Source organism: Phyllostomus hastatus, unplaced genomic scaffold (genome assembly GCF_019186645.2).
Source record: "Phyllostomus hastatus isolate PE091 unplaced genomic scaffold, TTU_PhHast_1.1 phas_contig_40, whole genome shotgun sequence".
Classification (NCBI taxonomy): domain Eukaryota; kingdom Metazoa; phylum Chordata; class Mammalia; order Chiroptera; family Phyllostomidae; genus Phyllostomus; species Phyllostomus hastatus.
Window position 1 is genome coordinate 10,940,205 of NW_025333872.1, and position 20,410 is coordinate 10,960,614.

Here is a 20,410-nt window from a genome sequence, read left to right on the forward strand (position 1 = left end):
GATTCAAATACTAATTTTGACAGGTGCACCTGCTTTGAGTTTTGGTAAATAGAGAATGCCAGGAAATTCTATCCAACCAAATAGAAGAAAGAAAATCCTTTAATTTTAGGTTCTAGTGTGGGTCATATTTAAACAAAACCTGTTTGTAAAACACACCCATCTGAGATTTGGGGAAAATGGGAGGGCTCAGTTAAAGTAAGATTTTAATTTTTTTAACTGCCAAGAATATTTAATAAAATGTACAATTAGAATCAACACAAAACTTTTCAAATAACTTTATATGAGGCTACATTGGTGAAGATATGTTTAATCCAGAGTAGAATATAATGTGCCTAAAGTTAGTGTAGATTATTTATCTTGAATAGTTAGCTTGATTCTTTCAAGTGCAGTAACAATTTGCAGACCAGAGAGATTTCCCCATTAGTCATTATTACTTTTCTCTGAAATTTCAAATTTCTGTAGGACTCCAGAAAGTAAGAATTTTAAATGACTGACAGTACATTAAGGTTCTGCAACGTGTTCAGGCTGCCTCTCCAGAGCCCCTCCACACACAGAAATCACACCAGTGTACCTTCTTTCCTTCAGCAGCATTATTGGAGACCAATTCTATATGTACAGCAGCTTTCCCTTTTAGCATTTTTCAGCCAGATAGGTGAAAACATTTTATTTTGCATTTAAGTGATTAAAGTTGAGCATCTTTCAAATACTTATTGGCCATTTATGTATCTTTGAGAATTGACTACTTGTATTTAATCTATTTGTTACTGATAATTTGTATTTTTATATTTTAACTTTATTTGGAATCTGTTTTGGCTTAAAGCAGGAATATTAACTGCTGGCCCTCTTCCCATCTCTGGTACGGTTAGCAGTTTTCTCAAGACCATTTATTGAATAATGTTTTTCTGCAGTTTATTTGAAATGGTGTTTATCATATGCTACATTTTTGATCTCTCTCTCTTCCATTCCAAAGTATTTTTAGAATGTGGAGTTTCTGGCATTGGTGCTTACTCTCTCCTCACTGGAGAGCTGTACTGCAGTTGGTGTGGACTATGCATGTGAGAAGTCAGATGGGTGTGAATGCTACACAGGAAGATGGCCATTTGAATTACTGGGACTGTGTGCAGTAGAATTTTAATTTTATTTGGGCCTGCAATTAACTGTTAAATTATTCATAAAGAGTGCACCAAAATATAGCTTTTAAAGAAAATGTTGTTTATATTTTGAATTGCCTATCTGACAGAAGATACTATAGATCTCTCAAAAGATCACGTACTTTTCAAAGCTGAACAGTAGTATGACCGGTTGATGCATGAAGAACTATCACTCAGCAGCAATGTAAGTAAAAATTCTAGTTGGTGTTCAATAATCTGTCAGATGTTCTGAGAGAACCAGCAGACTTTATAGTCACTTTAAAACCATGAAGCTGTACGTTTCCAAGTAAAGATTTTTAAGTTTTAAAATATTTTGTAAAATCTTTTACTTGCTTTGCCTAGCATGGCAGTCCATGCTACAGTACACGTTTCCTATACTGAAGACTTTCTTTCGCTCTAAAATCCATTAATGGCCTCTTTGACCATTACTTCCTAAGAGGAAATTGCTTTTGACCCTTTTACTGAGCTGCCCAAGGTTTCCTATGGCGTGTGGTCTCCCTCACTTCAATGAGCATTAAACTGAAATTTGTTTAATGAAAGCTGTGCTCCTGGTGGTCTCTGCCTGGGGGATATTAACAGAATTATGGATTCTGCACCACCTGAATTAACTGACAAATAATTCTAGGTTAGACAGAAAATGATTACATTTATTTTATTTTACAAATAGATAAAAGCAATCCAGATAATATATGGTAGTTGGTTAGAAATGATTTTTGATATATTTTAGTGATCATTCATTTACATGTATATACATATCACAATGAGGAAAGGTTTAGGAAATTTCCTTGGTTTGGTTTTTGTTTAAAGGAATAAATGTTTCTTTTGAGTAATTTTATAAAATAAAAGTATGATTTTGATGACAGGGGATAATAAGTATTTAGCATTTATTCACTAAACCAACCTAAGAAATAAAATGTTCCTGCTACCTCCAAAGTTAAAGACACTTGGCAAATCTTAATTACACCACAAAGTCTAGAGAGTTATGTAAAAACAAAAAGGCATTTGGGGATTTCTCAAGTTCCAGAAAACCAGACAGAAAGTGCAAGTCATCAGCTAAAGAATAATAATGATAGCAAACAGAGTTCTGTGAACTAGGTACTATAACAAGTCACAGTATCAAATTTCCTCTGCACTAATCCATAAATGAGCTCTATTTGGCCATTATAAATCATTAGATTGTGACTGTTCTTATTCTATGGTTTCAGGTAAATAACTGAAATACAGAAACATAAATATGAGTTCCTAGACGTGGCAACTGCTAAAAACAGTTTTCAGGGCTACATTAGATGCTAATGGTGGATCTACAGAGGCTAATTACAAACTCCATATTAGGAAATAATAAATCCCAAAGAAGCCTTAGCCTCTGAAATATCATTATAGGTTAACAGTTTTACAAGTTTTAAAGATTAAATCAATGTGGAAATAATCTAAAAAACATTCTTTAAGAGGCATCTAGTCTCTTATAGGATTCTTCAATGAAAGCTAACATGTTCTTTGTTTGAGATGAATTATGGAGAACATCCAAGTCCTTCAGAAGAGCGTTCTGGTTGGGAATTTGTGCCAAAATTTCTTTCTGTGGGTACAATGTATGATTAGTTAAAAAAAATTTTTTTGAGACATAGTTGACATATAACGTTATGTTAGTTTTAGGTATATTGCATAATGACTCAATATTTGTATATATTGTGAAATGCACCACAATAAATCTAGTTAACAGCCATTACCACACAGTTACAATTTTTTTACATGATGATATCTCTTAAGATTTACTTTTTTAGCAACTTTCAAAAATACAATGTTATTATTAACTAATTACCATACTGTATGTTACATCCCTATGACTTATTTATCTTACAACTGGAAGTTTGTGCCTTTTAGCCACCTTCACCCATATAATTGGTTTTTAATATTATGAAAAATATCAAATGTATGTTATTTAGAGAATGATATAATAAATCTCATGTACCTATCACTCAACTGTAATAACTATCAACTCACTGTTGCTTTTCTTCCAAATCTGTATTATTCTGTTTTCCCTCTGTCCATTTCTGCTACTTACCCCCTAAGTGAGTTATAGATAGGGAAATTTCAAATTATTTTTTGAGAAAATGTAAAAACTTCCTACCACTATAAACATGTACACTATGATAGCTACTAGGGTCCTGTGAATAGACAAGTTACCAGTGTGTATAATCTATTACAAATAAGACATAATATTATTTTATGAAGAGTTATATGCCACTGTTAGAAGCATAAACAAAAGCAACTGTCAGAATTTACTGCCAGAATCTGTCCTATAGTTATATGACCAGACAAATGTGCAAAAATAGATGTACAAGAGTATACTCAGCATTATCTGCACTTGCAAAACTTATTTATTTCCATCAGTAATTCACAAAGTATATAATGGTACATCCACACAATGGAATTCTATACAGCTACTGATAAGAATGAGATACATCTACATAAATTGACAAAGATGTTCAAACTTTAGTGTGAAATGAGAAATGAATATTTATGTCATGAATTCCATTTGTTTTTTTAAACAGGATATATAATATTTTAAAATATCTAATTCATAACTAGTGATAGTCAATATAGTAAACTGGTTCTTACCTGAAGTATGGGCGCTTTGAGACTCTTCTGAGAAAGTTCTGGAAGGGAGAGTACCCTGTTACTATCTATGTGAAACATCTAAAGTAGAAAAAGAAAGCTACAGATTATTTCAAAAGACTAATTTCTCTCAGTTTATTACACGTAATGAAAGTTGTCTTGGTAAAATGTAAGCATTAAAAATTACATCCAGGGTCTAGCAATACATTATTACACAGTTACCTGTTTTACCTTCTCCTCCTCTTCTTCCACCTCACTTGTCAGAACTTGAATTTTGTCCTTTAGGCTCTGAATGTTCCCAGTCACTGACTCTGTGGTCTCTACTATTTTATCTATTTCTTCCTGAGTCAGAAAGAGAAAGTTAATAATTCAAATAAAATGTTTTATTAAATAAAACTAAAAAAGATATTAATATACATATTTTAAAAAACATCTTCTATATTAAAAACTGCTAGAAGAAACTGGTAAATATATTTTTTCTTTTAAAAAACAGACTTCCTAGAAACTAATTTACCAAGGCAATAGTGTATTACAAGGAAACAAAAAGATATAGCCCATGTACAAGAACGTGTCCTCAGAAACTTACCAAAGCTGCTAGCATCAGAGATTCTGGAAGACCCATGTAAATCCAGCACAGCCCATGGACTGATGGTCTGAAAATACTCTGTGTTCTGCCTGTTCATCTTTACCCCATCGCACACCCCTGACAATCACTGATCCTTTTATTGTCTCCACAGTTTTGCCTTGTCCAGAACGTCATATAGTTGCGATCGCACAGATATAGCCTTCTCAGATTGGCTTATTTAACTTAACTCCATGTCTTTTCAGGGCTTGAAAGCACCTCTCTTTTTAATGCTTAATAATACTCCATTGTTTAGAGGTGCCACAGTTTATTTATCCTTCAACTACATCTTGTTTTTCCCCTAAATTTTGGCAACCATAAATGATATTGCTGCAAAGATCCACATGCAGTATGCTCCTGGGTCACATGGCAAAATGTTTAGTTTTGTGCCAAGCTATCTTCCAAAGTGGCTGTACTACTTTAACTTACACCTCAGTCCTAATTTCCTATGAATTGGTTGTTGGATTAGGAGACCTCTATCAAATACAACTATGATGTAAACTACACGTATTAGTTTCCATGTCTGCTGTAACAAATTACAACCAACTTGGTGGCTTAAAACAACAGAAATTTATTCCCTCACAATTCTGGAGGACAGATGTCCCAAATCCAAATCATGGTGTCGGCAGGGCGGTGCGCCCTCTGAAGGCTCTAGGAGAGATTCCTTTCTTGCCTCGTCCAGCTGCTGAGGCTGCCAGCACTCCTTATAGCGGCACCACTGCAATTTCGGCACGTTTGCACGTGGCCTTTTCCTTCGTGTCAGTGTCTCTTACAAAGACACTTCAATCTCTTGAAGGACACTTGTCACTGGGTTTAGGTCTTGCCCCAAATAATCCAGGATGATCTCATGTTGAGATCACATCTGGGAGATTCCCTTTCCAAATAAGGCCACATTCCAGGAGCTAACATTTAGACATATCTTCCTGGGGTCCTCCATCAACTCATATAGAAAGGAATGAATAAGAGCACTGAATGAAGAGTTAATAATAAAGACTAAAAATTATTAAAAGTTAATTTTGTTCCATTGCTTTGGTTATTTCTTTGGGTATTCCTACCATACCCATGTTGCATATTCTTTGCCAAACTTTTGTATTTACCACTTTTTTCTAGAAAACTTTAAAAAACAATCTTTCTTTTTTGATTCTTAAAATTTTCTTATTTTACCTTCTACTTATTGTAAGCATTACCTGTTGTGTTTCTTTGCTTTAGTACTCCTTCTAATTTAGTCTGCATATCCAAAGGCTTTTTCTTTTATTTCTAATTATTTCCTGAATTCTGTAACTTCATTTTTCAGTACAGCTGGTCCTCAAATAGTGTTTTTTCATTCAACTTCATTTTGTTATAATGTTGACAAGGAAAAGAAATCAATTCCCTGCTGGGGCCAACCTGTGTGGAAATTGCTTGTATTCCCCATGTCTGTGTGAGTTCTTTCCAGGTTTTGGAAAGTCAACACCAACCAACAATAACTCTAGGCTGCAGTAAAAAAAAGTAGTGGTTCTAAGTAATACACATAGGAGAAAACGAATAAATACAATTCTACAAACTCCTCATTCAGACACACTCTTATGCCAATGAAGACCTCTTATGCTCACAATACCAACAATGCTTCCATTGAGTACTGACTATAGAGCAAAGCACAAACTGCTATGATGTAAGAAATATATATTTGGTCTTGTCCCTGGTTCTTGGCACAGAGCTTCTAAAACCCTTGTAGCTTCCTAAGTAATGGGGGCAGTAGTAAGAGCACATTTAGTTATAGCATTTGTTTTTGTCCTAGTTCTTGGCACAGAGCTTCCAAAACCCTTGTAATTTTCTGAGTGATTGGGGTGAGAGGAGCATCTTTTGTTATTCCTAAGTCCTTTTCAACCTTACCTGCGTTTATGATAATGAATGACTCACAGAGGATGAAGGCTGGTTATTGGAACAAACAACCTGTGATTGGAGAACTGAGACTTTCAGCCATACTCCTTCATCTCTGAGTAGGGCAAGGGAGCTGGAGATTTAGTTAACAATCAACATGCCAACTAGATGAGGCTTGCATAAAACTCTCAATAATGGGGCTCAGAGAACTTCCAGGATGGTGATCACCTCAAGGTGCTGGGAGGATAATGGGCTAGAAGAGACATGGAAGCTCTGCACCCCTTCTTTTTGGCTGTTTCTGAGTTGAGTCCTTTAAAATAAACTGGTAATAGTAAGTCAAGTGCTTCCTTAAGTTCTATGAGCTATTCTAGCAAGTTGTTGAACCTAAGGAGGGGGGTCATAGGGACCCCCAATTCATATACTTGGTTGGTGAGAAGTACAGGAGGCTTGGGCATGCAACTGGGACCTGGGATCTGACGTGGGAGGGCAGTCTTGTGGGACTCAGCCCTTAACCTGTGGGGTCAGTGCCAACGCCAGATAGTGCTAGAATGGAATGAAAATGCAGGGCACCCAGCTAGTGTCCACAGAGAATTGGAGGACTGATTGGTATGGAGAAGTCACACATTTGGCATCTTAAGTGTTGGGTATAGGAAAAAAGTTTTTTTCCATTTGTATTTAAGCTTTTGGTACATGGAGGTCTAATTTTAGTTGTAAACAAATGTCTCCTAGTATTATAAAAATCACATTATCATTTATATCTCTTATAATTTTCAAGTGATTTATGGAAATACTAACCATTAATAGTAACATTTACCATTATCATACTTTAAGACCTTTTAAAATAACCTTAAATGTTAGACCCAAAAGCATAAAAATCCTAGAAGAAAACATAGGCAGCAAAATCTTGGACATTGCTTGTTGCAATTTTTATTGGCTATATCTCCTGAGTCAAGGGAAACAAAAGAGAAAACAAAACAAATGGGACTATCAAACTAAAAAGTTTTGCACAGCAAAGGAAACCATCAACAAAATAAAAAGACAACCCAAAGAATGGGAGAACATATTTGCTGATACAACTGATAAGGGATTAATATCTAAAATTTACAAAATACTTAAAAAATTCAACACCAAAAAACAAACAACCCAATTAAAAAATGAGCCAAGGACCTGAAAAGACATGTCTCCAAAGAGGACATACAGATGGCCAATAGAGACATGGAAAGATGCTCAATGTCACTAATTATCAGATACATGCAAATTAAAACCACAATGATATTGTCTCACACCTGTCAGAATGGCCATCATCAATAAATTGACAAACAACAAGTGCTGGTGAGGATGTGGAGAAAGGGGAACCCTTTTACACCAGTGGTGGGAATGCAAACTGGTGCAGCCACTGTGGAAAGCAGTATACATACCTCAAAATATTAAAAATGGATCTGCCTTTTGACCCAGTGATCCCACTTCTGGGAATCTATCCAAAGGAACCCAAAACACTAATTTGAAAGAACACAAGCACCCCCATGTTCGCTGCAGTGTTATTTACAATTGCCAAGATATGGAAGCAGCCCAAGTGTCCATCAGTGGATGAGTGGATAAAACAACTGTGGGACATTTACACAATGGAATACTACTAGGCCATATGAAAGAAGAAGTTTACCCTTTGCGACAGAATGGATAGACCTGGAGAACATTACACTAAGTGAAATAAGCCAGTCGGAGAAAGACAAATACCATATGATTTCACTCATATGCGGAATCTAATGAACAAACTGAACAAACAAGGAAAATGGGGACAGACTCATAGGTGGAGAGCAGGATGACAGCTAGGTGAAGGAGGAATGTTAGGGGGTGGAGTGATTGAGCAAAAATGAAAAAGGACTCATGGACAATAGTGTAGCAACTGCTGGGAGGAGGGGGATATAAGGGGTCAAAAAGGTAATATAAAAAAAATACAATAAAGATTAAATTAAAAAGAAAAAACAAACATCAAACTCACAGAAACAGTAGGAGAGTGACTGCCAAAGGCTGGGGGAAGTGTTGGTAAAGGAAATAGGGAAGGTATGTTAAAAGGACACAAGCTTTTAGTAATAATAAGGTCTAATGATTTAATGGAAAACATGGTGATTATAACTGATAACATCATATTGTGTAGCTGAAATCTGCTAAGAGTAGAACTTAAACAGTTTACCCACATCCCTCCCCAAAATATATATGTAAGATAATGGATGTGTTAATTAACTAGATGGAGGAATCCTGTCACATACAATCCATACATATATAAAGTCATCATGACGCACATTTTAAATATCTTATAATTTTATTTTTCAATTATTCCTCAATAAAGCTGAAATTAGGCCCTGACTGGCATGGCTCAGTTGGTTGAGCACTGTCCTGCAAAACAAAAGGTTAGGGGTCTGACTCCTGGGCAGGGCACATGCCTAGGTTGCAGGTTTGGTCCCCAGTTCGGGGAGTGCAAGAGGCAACCAATTGATGTTTCTCTCACACATGGATGTTTTTCCCCCTCTCTATCTCTCTCCCTTACCTCTCTCTAAAAAATAAGTAAAATCTGAAAAAAAGAAAAGCTGAAATTAAAACAAACAAACAAACAAACAAACCCATACTAATGTCATCCAACTGTTAGAACTAGTGCTAGTACTGAAAATACATTCTTGAAAAACAGTAACATTGGGGGAAAATTACACATAATCTCACCTTATGAAGAAAGCCAGGCAATCACTAAAAAATACCATCCTATTAATTTATAGTATTTGTAGATTTGTTGCTTAGAAACAAATTCTTCAGCATCACCTAAATTATTGAATATGTGAAAAAGCTGGAATTATCTGTGAATTTGAACTTTGTATTTATTGAATTGCTAGGTCTAACAAAGAGCTAAGCACCACACTGACAAACTCGGAAATTACTAAGGGATATATATATAGTCCAATCTATTTGTTTTAGTTTTTATAATTATTTAATAAACTCCTTAAGGTTGCTTCTCTTTCTCCCTCTTTGGTTTATCTGCACTTTTTAAAAATAACAGTTGACATTATTTTATATTTGTTTCATGTGTACTGCATAGTGGTTAGATATTTATATAATTTATGAAGTGATCTCCTGATAAGATGCTTTTCTTAACTGTTCAAGTATCCACTAATTAAAAGGCTGAAGTTAATGATGACAGCTGATGTTATTACCGTTAACTCCTAAGGATAATCTTTAGGAATCATGCTCTGTCTGATGTCAGACTGACTAGGTATGCATTACAACTTTAAGTAGTTTGTTTAAGGTTCAGCTATAAATGTTAATATGTCTCTTTTTTGCATTTGTAGAATGAGGATAATACAGCACAGACCTCCTTAGGTCATTGTGAGGATTAAGGGCTGTAAGTGGTTAGAACAGTGCCTAGAACAATGAAAGCCCTCATTACATGTTTGCTATAATGATAACAGTAATGATGATGATTGTGTTCCTGAAAAGAAAGTACCACATACAGGATGGAAAAACTGTTTTCAAATAGAATTTAGTGATGAGTTCCTACAGTATAATAATGAAAAATACTACAATAGTTCAGTTTTAAAGTTTTAAAAATAAAAGATACCTAATCACTAAAACATTAGAAATATTTATAACTTTAGAGGCCCCAAGTTTTGCTTAGATTAAAAAAAAAAGAGTTTAATAAAAAAACCCAATACAAGATCTAGTACTTATTACTAGCAGAGTATCATAATAATTTTAGGAACTTTTTGGTCTCTTCCCCTTCCCCCTAATTATGGACTCACTGTTGAAATCCCATACCTGCAATGATGCCAGACCTTCCTCATTAGCTCTGTGATGCACCTTTTCCATTTGCAGTAGACTTGACACATTAGTTAGATCTTTCAGCTTTTGGGAAGGGACTTTTAGGGTTTCACACAGTTGAAGCAATCTTAGGGATGGAATAAAAACACAATTATTAGTTTACACTCTGAGTACCATTAGTATTATTTTTATTTTGTTTTGAAATACTGTTGTCACCTTTTTTGCCCGCATATTCCCAAGGGCTATAATCTTTTATTAACAGTGGCTGACCCTAGCAGTAAGTCTCCCCAAAAAGACCTGAAAAATCATCATTTAACCTTTCATTTCATTATGATTTACTTCAAATCATGGGGGCATTTAGGCTGCTTCATAAAGGAAAATTTTCTATTTTACACATTTAACAATTACATGCATTTCAAAATAAAAATTTCCTTGTGTTTGCTAAATGTTTCCTAGACTATTTTATTTTAGCTCATAAGCCTACCACCTATTGTGAATTACTGGGTAAGAGATGAGCACCACTCTGTAAATCTTAGCTACGAGCCTGAATTCCAAATCTCAGTTGTTTTAGAGAACATGACCAGGACTTCATTAATTAATCTAATTTGATGACATTAAAGAAAACAGAGCCCCATACACTTTAGGACAAATAAAATGCTAAGATTAAAGTGCTCTGTTCTGAGGTACTATCAATATGAATAGTATTCAATATTAAAGTTAAAAAATCTTCCTATGAATTAGGTTGATTACAGCATCAATAGAAACTGATGTATCACTACCCTCACTTCTAGTAGTGAGTAATATACTTCCCACAATTTAATTCTTGAATTCCATAATAGTTAAATCTAAATTTGGTTGCTTCTACTTAATAGAAACATTTTGGAGTGCTTTGTTGTATTACCTAATTTGAACAGTGGAACCCAACACATCTTTCTGGATCTTATTCAAATGATTAATTTTTATAAAAAAAAAGTAGGCAATATAAGCCCCACCAATCATAAGTTTCATTAAGCTGTTAGGATAAGCTTCAGTTATCCAGAAAATCATCATTAGGACATCACATTTAAGCATAAAAACCTGTCTGCATAAATCTTCCCGAGAGAGATAAGCTTTTGATTTCTTAACTAAAATAAAGTTTCCAATGATGAACAGTTTTTTTATAAAAGTTTATTAAGTCAATTCTGTGGAAGGGTTATCCACTGTTCCAAGTGTTCTAAATAGTGGTCAGATTTCCAGGATTCTCTTAAGATCTAATAAAACTAAAGGTATAACATAAATACACCCTGCTACAGCAACAACACCTAATCACCATTTATAATACTGTTTCTACAGACAACTTTCCCAAAATATGTTCCTCTAGAAACTGTAAGGGCTAACCAACTGAAATCACTTTGCTAAGGCTGTATACATGGCTACGTCAGTAAAAGGGAAGGTATTTGAGTATTGTTATTTTGGGAATGAAGGGGAGTGAGATGTGAAAGCAGAAGTGAAGAGAAAACAGGCAGTCTTGAACCGTATGTCTCCATGGCTGCTACATGATGAAGCGACAGCCTACCTGTTGGATAGAATTTAATCTTTTCTGATGACCCAGGGTGATCAGTGAACAGCGCTACTATGCACTGTTATATCCTCGTTTACACACCAAACGTGATTATTTGTCCTATATTAAAAAGACTACAAATAGCGACACCTTTATTATACATTATCTTACTAGCTTTTTTAGTGCATTCCTTCTTCAACATTAGGCTGTTATTCCTATAAGCCATTTACAAGCCCATTTCTAGTAGTCTTTCTTTAACGTCTTCTACCTCTCTTCATGAACTTCCACCCAATCCCAGCTTTTACTTTGCTGCTATCCTTCAGAAATTACAATTCAAGTAAGCAGAATTTGTGCTTAGTCTTCCCAAGAATAAAGTACTAGATCACAAACATTTCCAGGCATACCAGTAAGACACAGAACATTCCTCTACGAAAATGTACAAAATACTAGAAAAACGTAGTCACTGAAAAGCATTGACAGTGGTATGACTTTAAAAACAATTTTTTAAAATTGTTATTTTAAATGGCTGTTGTTTTCAGGTTTCAGAAAGGTGCACTGCTAAAAGTACAATTAACAAAAAGCAAAATAGAGGAATGTTTAAATAGCAGCAAAGAGCGCAACAGTTTTGTCTGAATCATTAATAATTTAAATTAGGACAAAAGCTATTACTGTGAAAAAATTTTTTTTTAAGATTTTACTTATCTTTACAGAGAGGGTAAGGGAAAGAGAAAGAGAAGGAGAGAAACACTGACATCAATCGGTTGCCTCTCCCACATGCCCCAACTGGGGACCTGCCTGCAACCCAGGCATGTACCCTGACCAGAAACTGATTGTGGGATGATCTCCATTCAACTGAGAGCCACACTGGTGAGGGCTGGTGTGACTTTTTAACAACACATGAAAAGAAATCTTTATTTGTAACTTGCCACAAGATGAAAAACAGTAATAACCTGGAAAGGGACTCTTGCTGCTTGTGCAAATAAAGTAATATGATATAAAGTTAAGAAAAAACACAGCAATAGGACAAATATTTTATAGGATAAATAAGAGTGGTGAACTCTTAACTTCAAATTGTTCAAAACGAAATTAAAGGGAGTTCAAGTTGACAAAATGATTTTCAAGTCCCAATACAGAAATGTGAATTACGGAAGCAGGCATTTTGTAATTTTCAGATTCTTTATTAAAAATTCTCTTAACGAGCCCCATCTGGTGTGGCTCAGTGGATTGTGCGCCAGCCTGTGAACCAAAGGGTTGCTGGTTCGATTCTCAGTCAGGGCATATGCTGCCAGGTCCCCAGTAGGGGGCACATGAGAGGCAACCACACATTGATGTTTCTCTCCCTCTCTATCTCTCTCTTCTCCCTTCTCTAAAAATAAATAAATGAAATATTTAAAAAAAAACACATTCTCTTAAAGAACTCAGACTTACATATAGCAGCAGTTTAGGACAGAATATACATCCCCAAATTGTTCCTCTTTTTAAAACGACAACAAAAATCCCAAATGAAAAACTTTTATATGCCACAGATGTCTGTTCTAGCAACATAGAGGCAGATCAGATTTTTGCTAAATATGTTTTAATCATTTTCTATTGCATAATTATCTTACCTTTTCTTCAGGCAGTTAAGATGATATTGAATTTGTTCATTTTCTCTACCTTTGTTGCTCAAAATTGCTCTAGAAAAGAAAAAAAAGGATTGAATAAATGTTAGTCTGTAACACAACTAATAAAATCTGTTTAGTTTTTCTCTTTGATTTCTTTCAAGTGCCTCTCCTTCCTAGCCAGACTGAATCAATCACTTTTCCTTCTATATACATTTTAAGCAGAGGTATAATAAAAGTTCTTTTTATCATATTATATGTTATATTTGATTTATATGTCTGACTCTTCTGATGTATTTCAGTTCCTTGATGGCAGAATCCTGATTTCCTTTGTATTGAATCTCCTCTGGCATGGTAAGTTACATATAAAGGGTCAATTTAAACTCAACTTCTTCTTTAAGTGGCTCCTATTTATAGAACGTGTTAAAGTTTACAGGTCGGGCCACACAGACTTCATTTTTATTTCCCTGATGGAATTCTGAGTTTCTGAAATTAACAAAGACTTTTTTTACTAAGGTTAATGCCATTGAAAGAAAACAAATATATCTTCATCTGCAAGAGAAAAATCCCCTACCACCATAAAATAGATAACATTTAAAAGAAGACTGTCTATGGAATATATAAGTAGAAATTAAATGTTAAATGGAGAAATTTCATACTCACATTATTACTGTCTCCATCATAGTTTGCAGATGCTTTCTGCTATTCTTTGAAAGAGGTTGCCAGGTTTTTCTCCTGCTGAGTGCTATCTTTACCTGTTTTAGACTAGTTTGCTCTGACTGTCTTGTTTCTGGTGAAAGAAGAGACTGGTCAATCTAGAAGGTTACATGTTTCTACTTAAAAAGTGACTGAAGTATAAATTTATATAAATGAGCTAATGGAATCATGAGAACCAAAATATTATAAAGGTTTATAAATTGTTTAATTTCCTTTTTTTATGCACAGCCATAACATGCCAGGTATTGAATATGAATATGCTATCTACTGTTATCTTAACTAAAATAATATTAACTGATACTATAGATACAAACCCAAGACTATTTTAAATGAAGAGCCAAGCTACAATGACTAGGAGTCAACATAAGAGTATGGGTCTCAGAAATGGCCTTAATTAAAGAGTTTGTTAAGGCTAGAAAACTGTTCTACTAAATGTTGGATGGCAACTGGAACAAAAGAGATTAACCAAACCATAGTCAATGTTTAGTAGACTGTTAATTGTTCTACTTACAAGGGATAAAAAGTGGAATTATACTATTGGCTCACAGGAGACTTGTTTGGGAAGAAGGGAGGTTAAATAATTATAGATGCAAAGCATTATAAAAGCAAAAGTACTGTGCTCTATGGAAGTATAAAACCAGATGATGTAATGAGGTCTTGGGTGAAAAAAGGTAGGGAATTCTTCTAGGAAAAGGTGAAATTTAAGTAAAGATGAATACTTTAAAATAATTTACTGTGAATAAAATTAGATAGTTATTCCAAATTAATCTATACAGTGCTAGCAGAACAGAAGGATATTTGTCTTGAAGAGAAATCAGGATGTGTTTCTATGTATCACAGATCAGTAATAATTCCAATTGTGGTACACGTTTTTCCTAGTTTCTATCAATTTTATAACCCTACACAATATTTTGCTAGGTATGGTAAATAAAATTTCAGTTAACCAAAATAACTGACTAACCAGTAAAACATATTCTTGCAAAAATGAGAATACTGCTATTTACTACCATCTTTTACTTTTGCAGAACTCATGAACAAGATGCTGATAATTTTTTCATGAGTATAGGTAGCTTGAGAAAGACAGTCTAAATAAGATACAGAAAAGAAATACCTTCAGAACACAGACGCTTTGGATGATTTTTATTTTTTTTCACTGTGTTTCTAACCTAGAGGGAAAAACATGTACACATACAAAGAGAGAATTAAACATTACATAAAAAGCTATTACTTTGGTAATAGAGTGGTCATGTATATTGAAGGAAATTCATATAACTTCTGGTTACATAGAAAGAAAGCATATTGCCACTTTTACAGAAAAAGGTTATACTTGTCACAGGCAAAAATACACTAAAGCAATTCCTGGACAATGGTGCTAATGTATAATAGGACTTCAGACTGTATCAAACAATGTTTTAAAGAAATTATTACTCATTTTACCAGTGAATAGTGTTATATACTGTACCTGTAAAACAAACAGAGGCTTTTAGAAGAGATGGGTAAAATTATGGTAGGAAAAAGCTAATTCCTACCAAACTAATTTTTCTTGGTTGTAATAAAAGTCTCTACCAACTGCCAAATACCCTTGTCTTTTAACATATGAATGCCATAGTTAGTACACTCTATTTCCAGTCTTCTCATTTAAAGACCTTACCAATGCCCAGGATCCGCTCCTTCTCAAAGAATTCTTGGATCAATACCTTCAGAATTGAAGTAAATAATTTCTATCTGGGAACTTTTACAAATTATGCTGTAACAGTTACCATATAACAATAAGAAGTACTATAACTTGCAGTAAAAGTGACCTTCAGTCCTCAGATACTCCTTTGTAGAGAATGAATGATATTTTTAATAGAGTTCTGGATGAGCCCTGACTGGTGTGGCTCAGCGGATTGGGTGTCGTCCTGCAGACTGAAAGGCTGCCGATTTGATTCACAATTGGGGCACACGCCTGGGTTGCAGGCCAGGTCCCTGGTTGGGGGCATGTAAGAGGCAACTGACACACACACTGATGTTTCTCTCCTTCTTTTTCTCCCTCCTCCCTCTCTAAAATAAACAAATAAATACAAATCTTTTAAAAAAAGAGTTCTGGATGATAAACTAGATATTTTCATCACCTCTTTCTTTGGTAACTCCACTTCCTCACCACCAGTTTTTCTTTTTGGATTTCTTTTTAACTGTTGAGATCTTTTCTTGGGAGTGTGTGCTTTGCTAGACATCTTGATCTAAATAGAACAATTGTAAGAGTGCTTCAAAAAATCTGTAAAGATAAAAAGGACATAGAAAAATGCTTAAGATTTGCATAGTATTCTGTTCAAAAGACTACCTATAAATGTTCCAAATTGGCTTTTTAAGCATATTTTAAAAACAATAACATTGGTTCTTATTAAAGTAAGGATATCTAATTCAATTTCATTCCTAGACATTTTCCATTTGTATGGCTTTTAAAATCATTTAAAAATGCTTTTGCATCTCTCCCAAACAATTACATATCTCCATGTTTACATGCAAGAAAAAGAATATATAAAGTGTTGAATTGTCTTACTCAGGTCACAGATAATTCTGATATCTATTATCTCACAGATATTACTCAGGTCTCCTTGGTTGAAGCCTAATGGATTTATCATTCAATGTATGCCAAAGATAGGAGGAGATACTTTTTAAAATGATACCATGAACCTATCTTATTCAGATTTATGTAGTAAATTCACTCATAAAAAAAATTTCAGTTATAAATCAAAGCATCGCAGGTTCGATTCCCAGTCAGGACACATGCCTGGGTTGTAGACCATGGCCCCCAGCAACCGCACATTGATGTTTCTCTCTTTCTCCCTCCCTTCCCTCTCTAAAAAATATAAATAAATGAAATCTTAAAAAAATATATTAAAAAAATTTCAGCTATAGAACTCTCTCTGGGTTTTGTGCATTTCAACAAGAGCACAGAAGTATACTGAGTCCTCTGTCTACTGCCCCCTCCCAAACCCACAGATTAAAAACCAGGCACAGAAGTGGTGCTGGGGGTGCTAATGACAAAATTTAGAATCATTCCTTTTCTCTATTTAATAGTCCTTTATCACCAAACTCATTTCTGCTAAAAGGAACAGAAGAATAGGGTATTTTTTCTTGCATTAGGCCTTAAGGAGTAAGTAGCCAGAAATTAGGTACAGTATACATGGATACACACACACACACACACACACACACACACACACACACAATGTGTGGTATATACATTATATGTATATATTTTTAGGTATATACAGCTAGATATATAAATCAATCACCATTCTTTTTCTAAAAATTCAGAGTTAATTACATTAATATAGTTTATATATGTAAATTTAGACACATAATAAAAGGGGCACTCTGGATAAATCTATTCCCTCCAATTTTAAAAGGAAGTTTCAAGCTCCCTCCCACCCCCAGTAAGACTGACAACAGTGGGAAAGAAACAGTTGAAAGATCACACTTGGGAACTACATGTGAGATCAGTTACAAAAAGCAGAACCTCAAATATGCTTTACCCTGCTCTTGAAAAATGTGGTACCTTACTCTGCAGCCAGTCTGCTAAGTCCCATTCCTGAAATGCCTAATTCTGTCAAGGTGACATTCATGTCCTTGTATTCCACCTACTTGCAAACCAATTCATAGGGTGTTTCCCTTATGGATCTCTCCTGGAGGGGTTGTCATAGATAGCAGTTCAGGTTGTTGACTGAAAAAGAGTATCCAGGTGGGGAAGCAAACAAGAGCCACAATTTATTTGGCCCTTAAAGTCCTCACTTTATTTGGCAGCTTACAAATGGTACAAACTCCTTTCACTTCTATTATTGAAATATGAAGTCTATGGTCCCTTATCTTAAATCTTGGCAGACACTGCAACTGTCTGAGGAGAATATGGTGGAAATGATTCTGTACCAGTTTATTGGCCTAAATGCTAAGAGACGGGCAGCTGCAACTCTGTCTTGCTTGGAATATTTACTCTTGGAACCTATCTACCATGCTATGAGGAAGGCCAACATGGAGAGGAACTGGAGCTTGAAGCAAAAGCCCCAGTGGAACTCCCAACCAACAGCTAGCACCAACTTGCCAGCCTGGTGCATGTACCTGAGCCAACATGCTGCATCTGACACTGTGTGGAAAAGATATGAGTCAGTCCTACCAAGTTTCTTCCAATCTCAAATTTTGGAACCAAATAAGTGATTTTTTTAAAAAATAAAATCTTTCTCCAACACCTGTCTAATAACATCTACATTCTTTACCATGCTGTTTAAAGTCCTTAACAATCTATCCCTGTCTAGCTTTCCATACTTCTCTCCTGCTACTCCATTTGCATCCCCCTGGCTGGCTAGATTTATGATTTCCTGGACACACTTTGAGTAAGGCGCACACTTTACCCTCTAGCGGAGCTGCTCTCTTGTGTCTCTGCCCAGTCTCTCTGATCATGAGCCACCTGCTTCTCAAAGCCTCCTAACCACTCTACTTCATTGCTCTCTAAAAGTCTGTGGGCTCCACTGGTCTCTTACTTTCAGCTGGCACTTACAGTATTCATTTAGAAACTTTTATAGCAATTTGCAACAATTTTGTGCATATTGAAACTGATCATAGAATAATTGGCTGTGATCTTTCTTTTTATATCTCATTTTTGTAGTAATTATTTTTTTCCCGAAAATATAGGCTTTCTTTTTTAGAACATTCTTAGGTTTACAGCAATATTGAGCAGAAAGTACAGGGAGTTCCAATATACCCCTGTACCTCCCACTACAACCCTTCCCCACAATCAACATCCCACACCTGAGTGGCACATTTGCTACAAGCTATGAACCTACACTGACACATCATAGTACTCAAAGTTTACAGTCTTCATTTATGGTATTACACATTCTATTGGTTTGACTAGTAATTAATTTTTAATTGTAATTTACAACAGTGTCAGTTGTGACTAGTTAAAAATTTTTAAATGGCCCTTTCTCATAGACAATTTGAGAAGCACTGTTCTCACGGATACTTACTTGAAGCAATGAACCACAATGCAAAACGTTTCTCAACCTTGGCACTATTAACATTTGGGATGGGATAATTCTTTGTTGTGGGGGCTGTCCCGTGCACTGCAGGGCGTTTAGCAGTGTCCCTGACCTCCATTCCCTAGACTTAAGCAGCACCTTCTCCAGTGTGGCGACCAAAATTGCCTCCAGACATTATGAAATGTCTCTGGCAGTGAAACCACCCCAGGCCGGGAATCACCACCAAGAGTGAGCCAGGTGTGAGGATAAATAGCACAGGTTCCAAGTCTTGGCTCTGCCATTTAGCGACCTGTATAGTCTTGGCAAAAAAAAATCTGTTCCCTTTCCCCATTGGTAAAATGAGTTAATAAAAGTACCAACACCAAAGGCTTTTGTAAAGTTAAAATTTTGTACACAATACATAAAATGCCTAGAACAATATGTGGGACATAGCTCATACAAAAAAAAAATAGAAATTTTAGATCCACAGGAAACCATAGCTTAGTTGTAGTGGACACAGGCAGACATAAAAACAATTATTACATGCAGTCTTACATAATGTGACAGATGTTACACAAACCAGTGAATGGCCCTCTCAGAATGGCGTGTGAGAGAATATACAGTATTCAGAGAAAAATTAATATTTGCATTACGTTTTAAATACTGAGCCAAAAAGATAATGAAGTATTCGAAAGAAAACAGCAAAAGTCTGATGGTGGTACAGGAACAGTCCAGCGAGACTTTTACCTTGCGTGGGAGGACGGGACAGAAAATAACTGGAACGGTAGTTCGCGGACAGACTTTACACTGCAGTAAAGAATTTATTCATTACTGGATAGGACATAGGGAGGCTTCTAAGTTGTCTCGTTTCCTCACCAGCTGAAACTCGTGGAAACCAAGTATCTCCATCTAAATCTCTGTGTGGGCAGAAGAGGTGAACACGACGTGTAGCAAAACACAAACAATGTTTACCTCTTGACCAGTGACGCCAATGGAGGGCGACGCCGCGGGCCGCAGCAACCTCCAGCCCAAAGACGCTAATCTCTAAGGCTGCACTTTGTCCCACGACTGGCTGCGGGGGAGATGAAGAAAGGAGGACAGGGGTGAGGAAGATTCAGGGAAAGGCGAGGAGAACCTGCCTGGCTTCCCTCCTATCTCGCGAATCAAATTAATCCACCCGTTGGCGCGCTGGGCAGACCAATTCGGGTTTCCCTCCCTTTGGAAAAACCTCACGCTTCTCAAATGCAAACCGCGGAGTTTGCCACAAACGTATTGGTCACAAAACTCACTCCCCAACCTGGACCGACTTGCGGGGTAAGCGCTTTCACTACTCACCAACGACTCTCCCCGTTTCATTGATTAACCGCTCGGAGGAATTCGCGCCCAAACAATCGAAAGTCCCAGAGACCCGGAAGTGGGCTTGTAGAAACAGGAAACGCTTGCTGGGCGGCTGGTGGCTAGTCACAACCCTGACGTCATCAGCAGCGCGCCCACGAGAGCGCGGT

At 35.9% G+C, this 20,410-nt stretch overlaps 1 protein-coding gene across 3 annotated transcripts; it reads right to left on the reverse strand.

The window, feature by feature from the left end:
- Positions 1 to 1,788: 1,788 nt before the first annotated feature.
- CENPQ (centromere protein Q) lies at positions 1,789 to 20,370 on the reverse strand. 3 transcript variants are annotated; one of them, XM_045844015.1, is made up of 10 exons: positions 20,241 to 20,370; positions 19,878 to 19,977; positions 16,023 to 16,165; positions 15,020 to 15,074; positions 13,855 to 13,981; positions 13,198 to 13,266; positions 10,048 to 10,177; positions 3,987 to 4,106; positions 3,768 to 3,845; positions 1,789 to 2,724 (listed from the first exon to the last, which is right to left on the reverse strand). In XM_045844015.1, the coding sequence occupies exons 3-10, from the start codon at positions 16,122 to 16,124 to the stop codon at positions 2,593 to 2,595; spliced, it is 813 nt and encodes a 270-aa protein (XP_045699971.1). In that variant the 5' UTR covers positions 16,125 to 16,165; positions 19,878 to 19,977; positions 20,241 to 20,370; the 3' UTR covers positions 1,789 to 2,592. The 3 variants fall into 3 exon arrangements, with proteins under 3 accessions (XP_045699971.1, XP_045699973.1, XP_045699972.1); XM_045844017.1 differs by lacking the exon at positions 19,878 to 19,977 and having other exon boundaries at positions 20,241 to 20,302; XM_045844016.1 differs by lacking the exons at positions 19,878 to 19,977; positions 20,241 to 20,370 and adding an exon at positions 19,653 to 19,844.
- Positions 20,371 to 20,410: the final 40 nt, after the last annotated feature.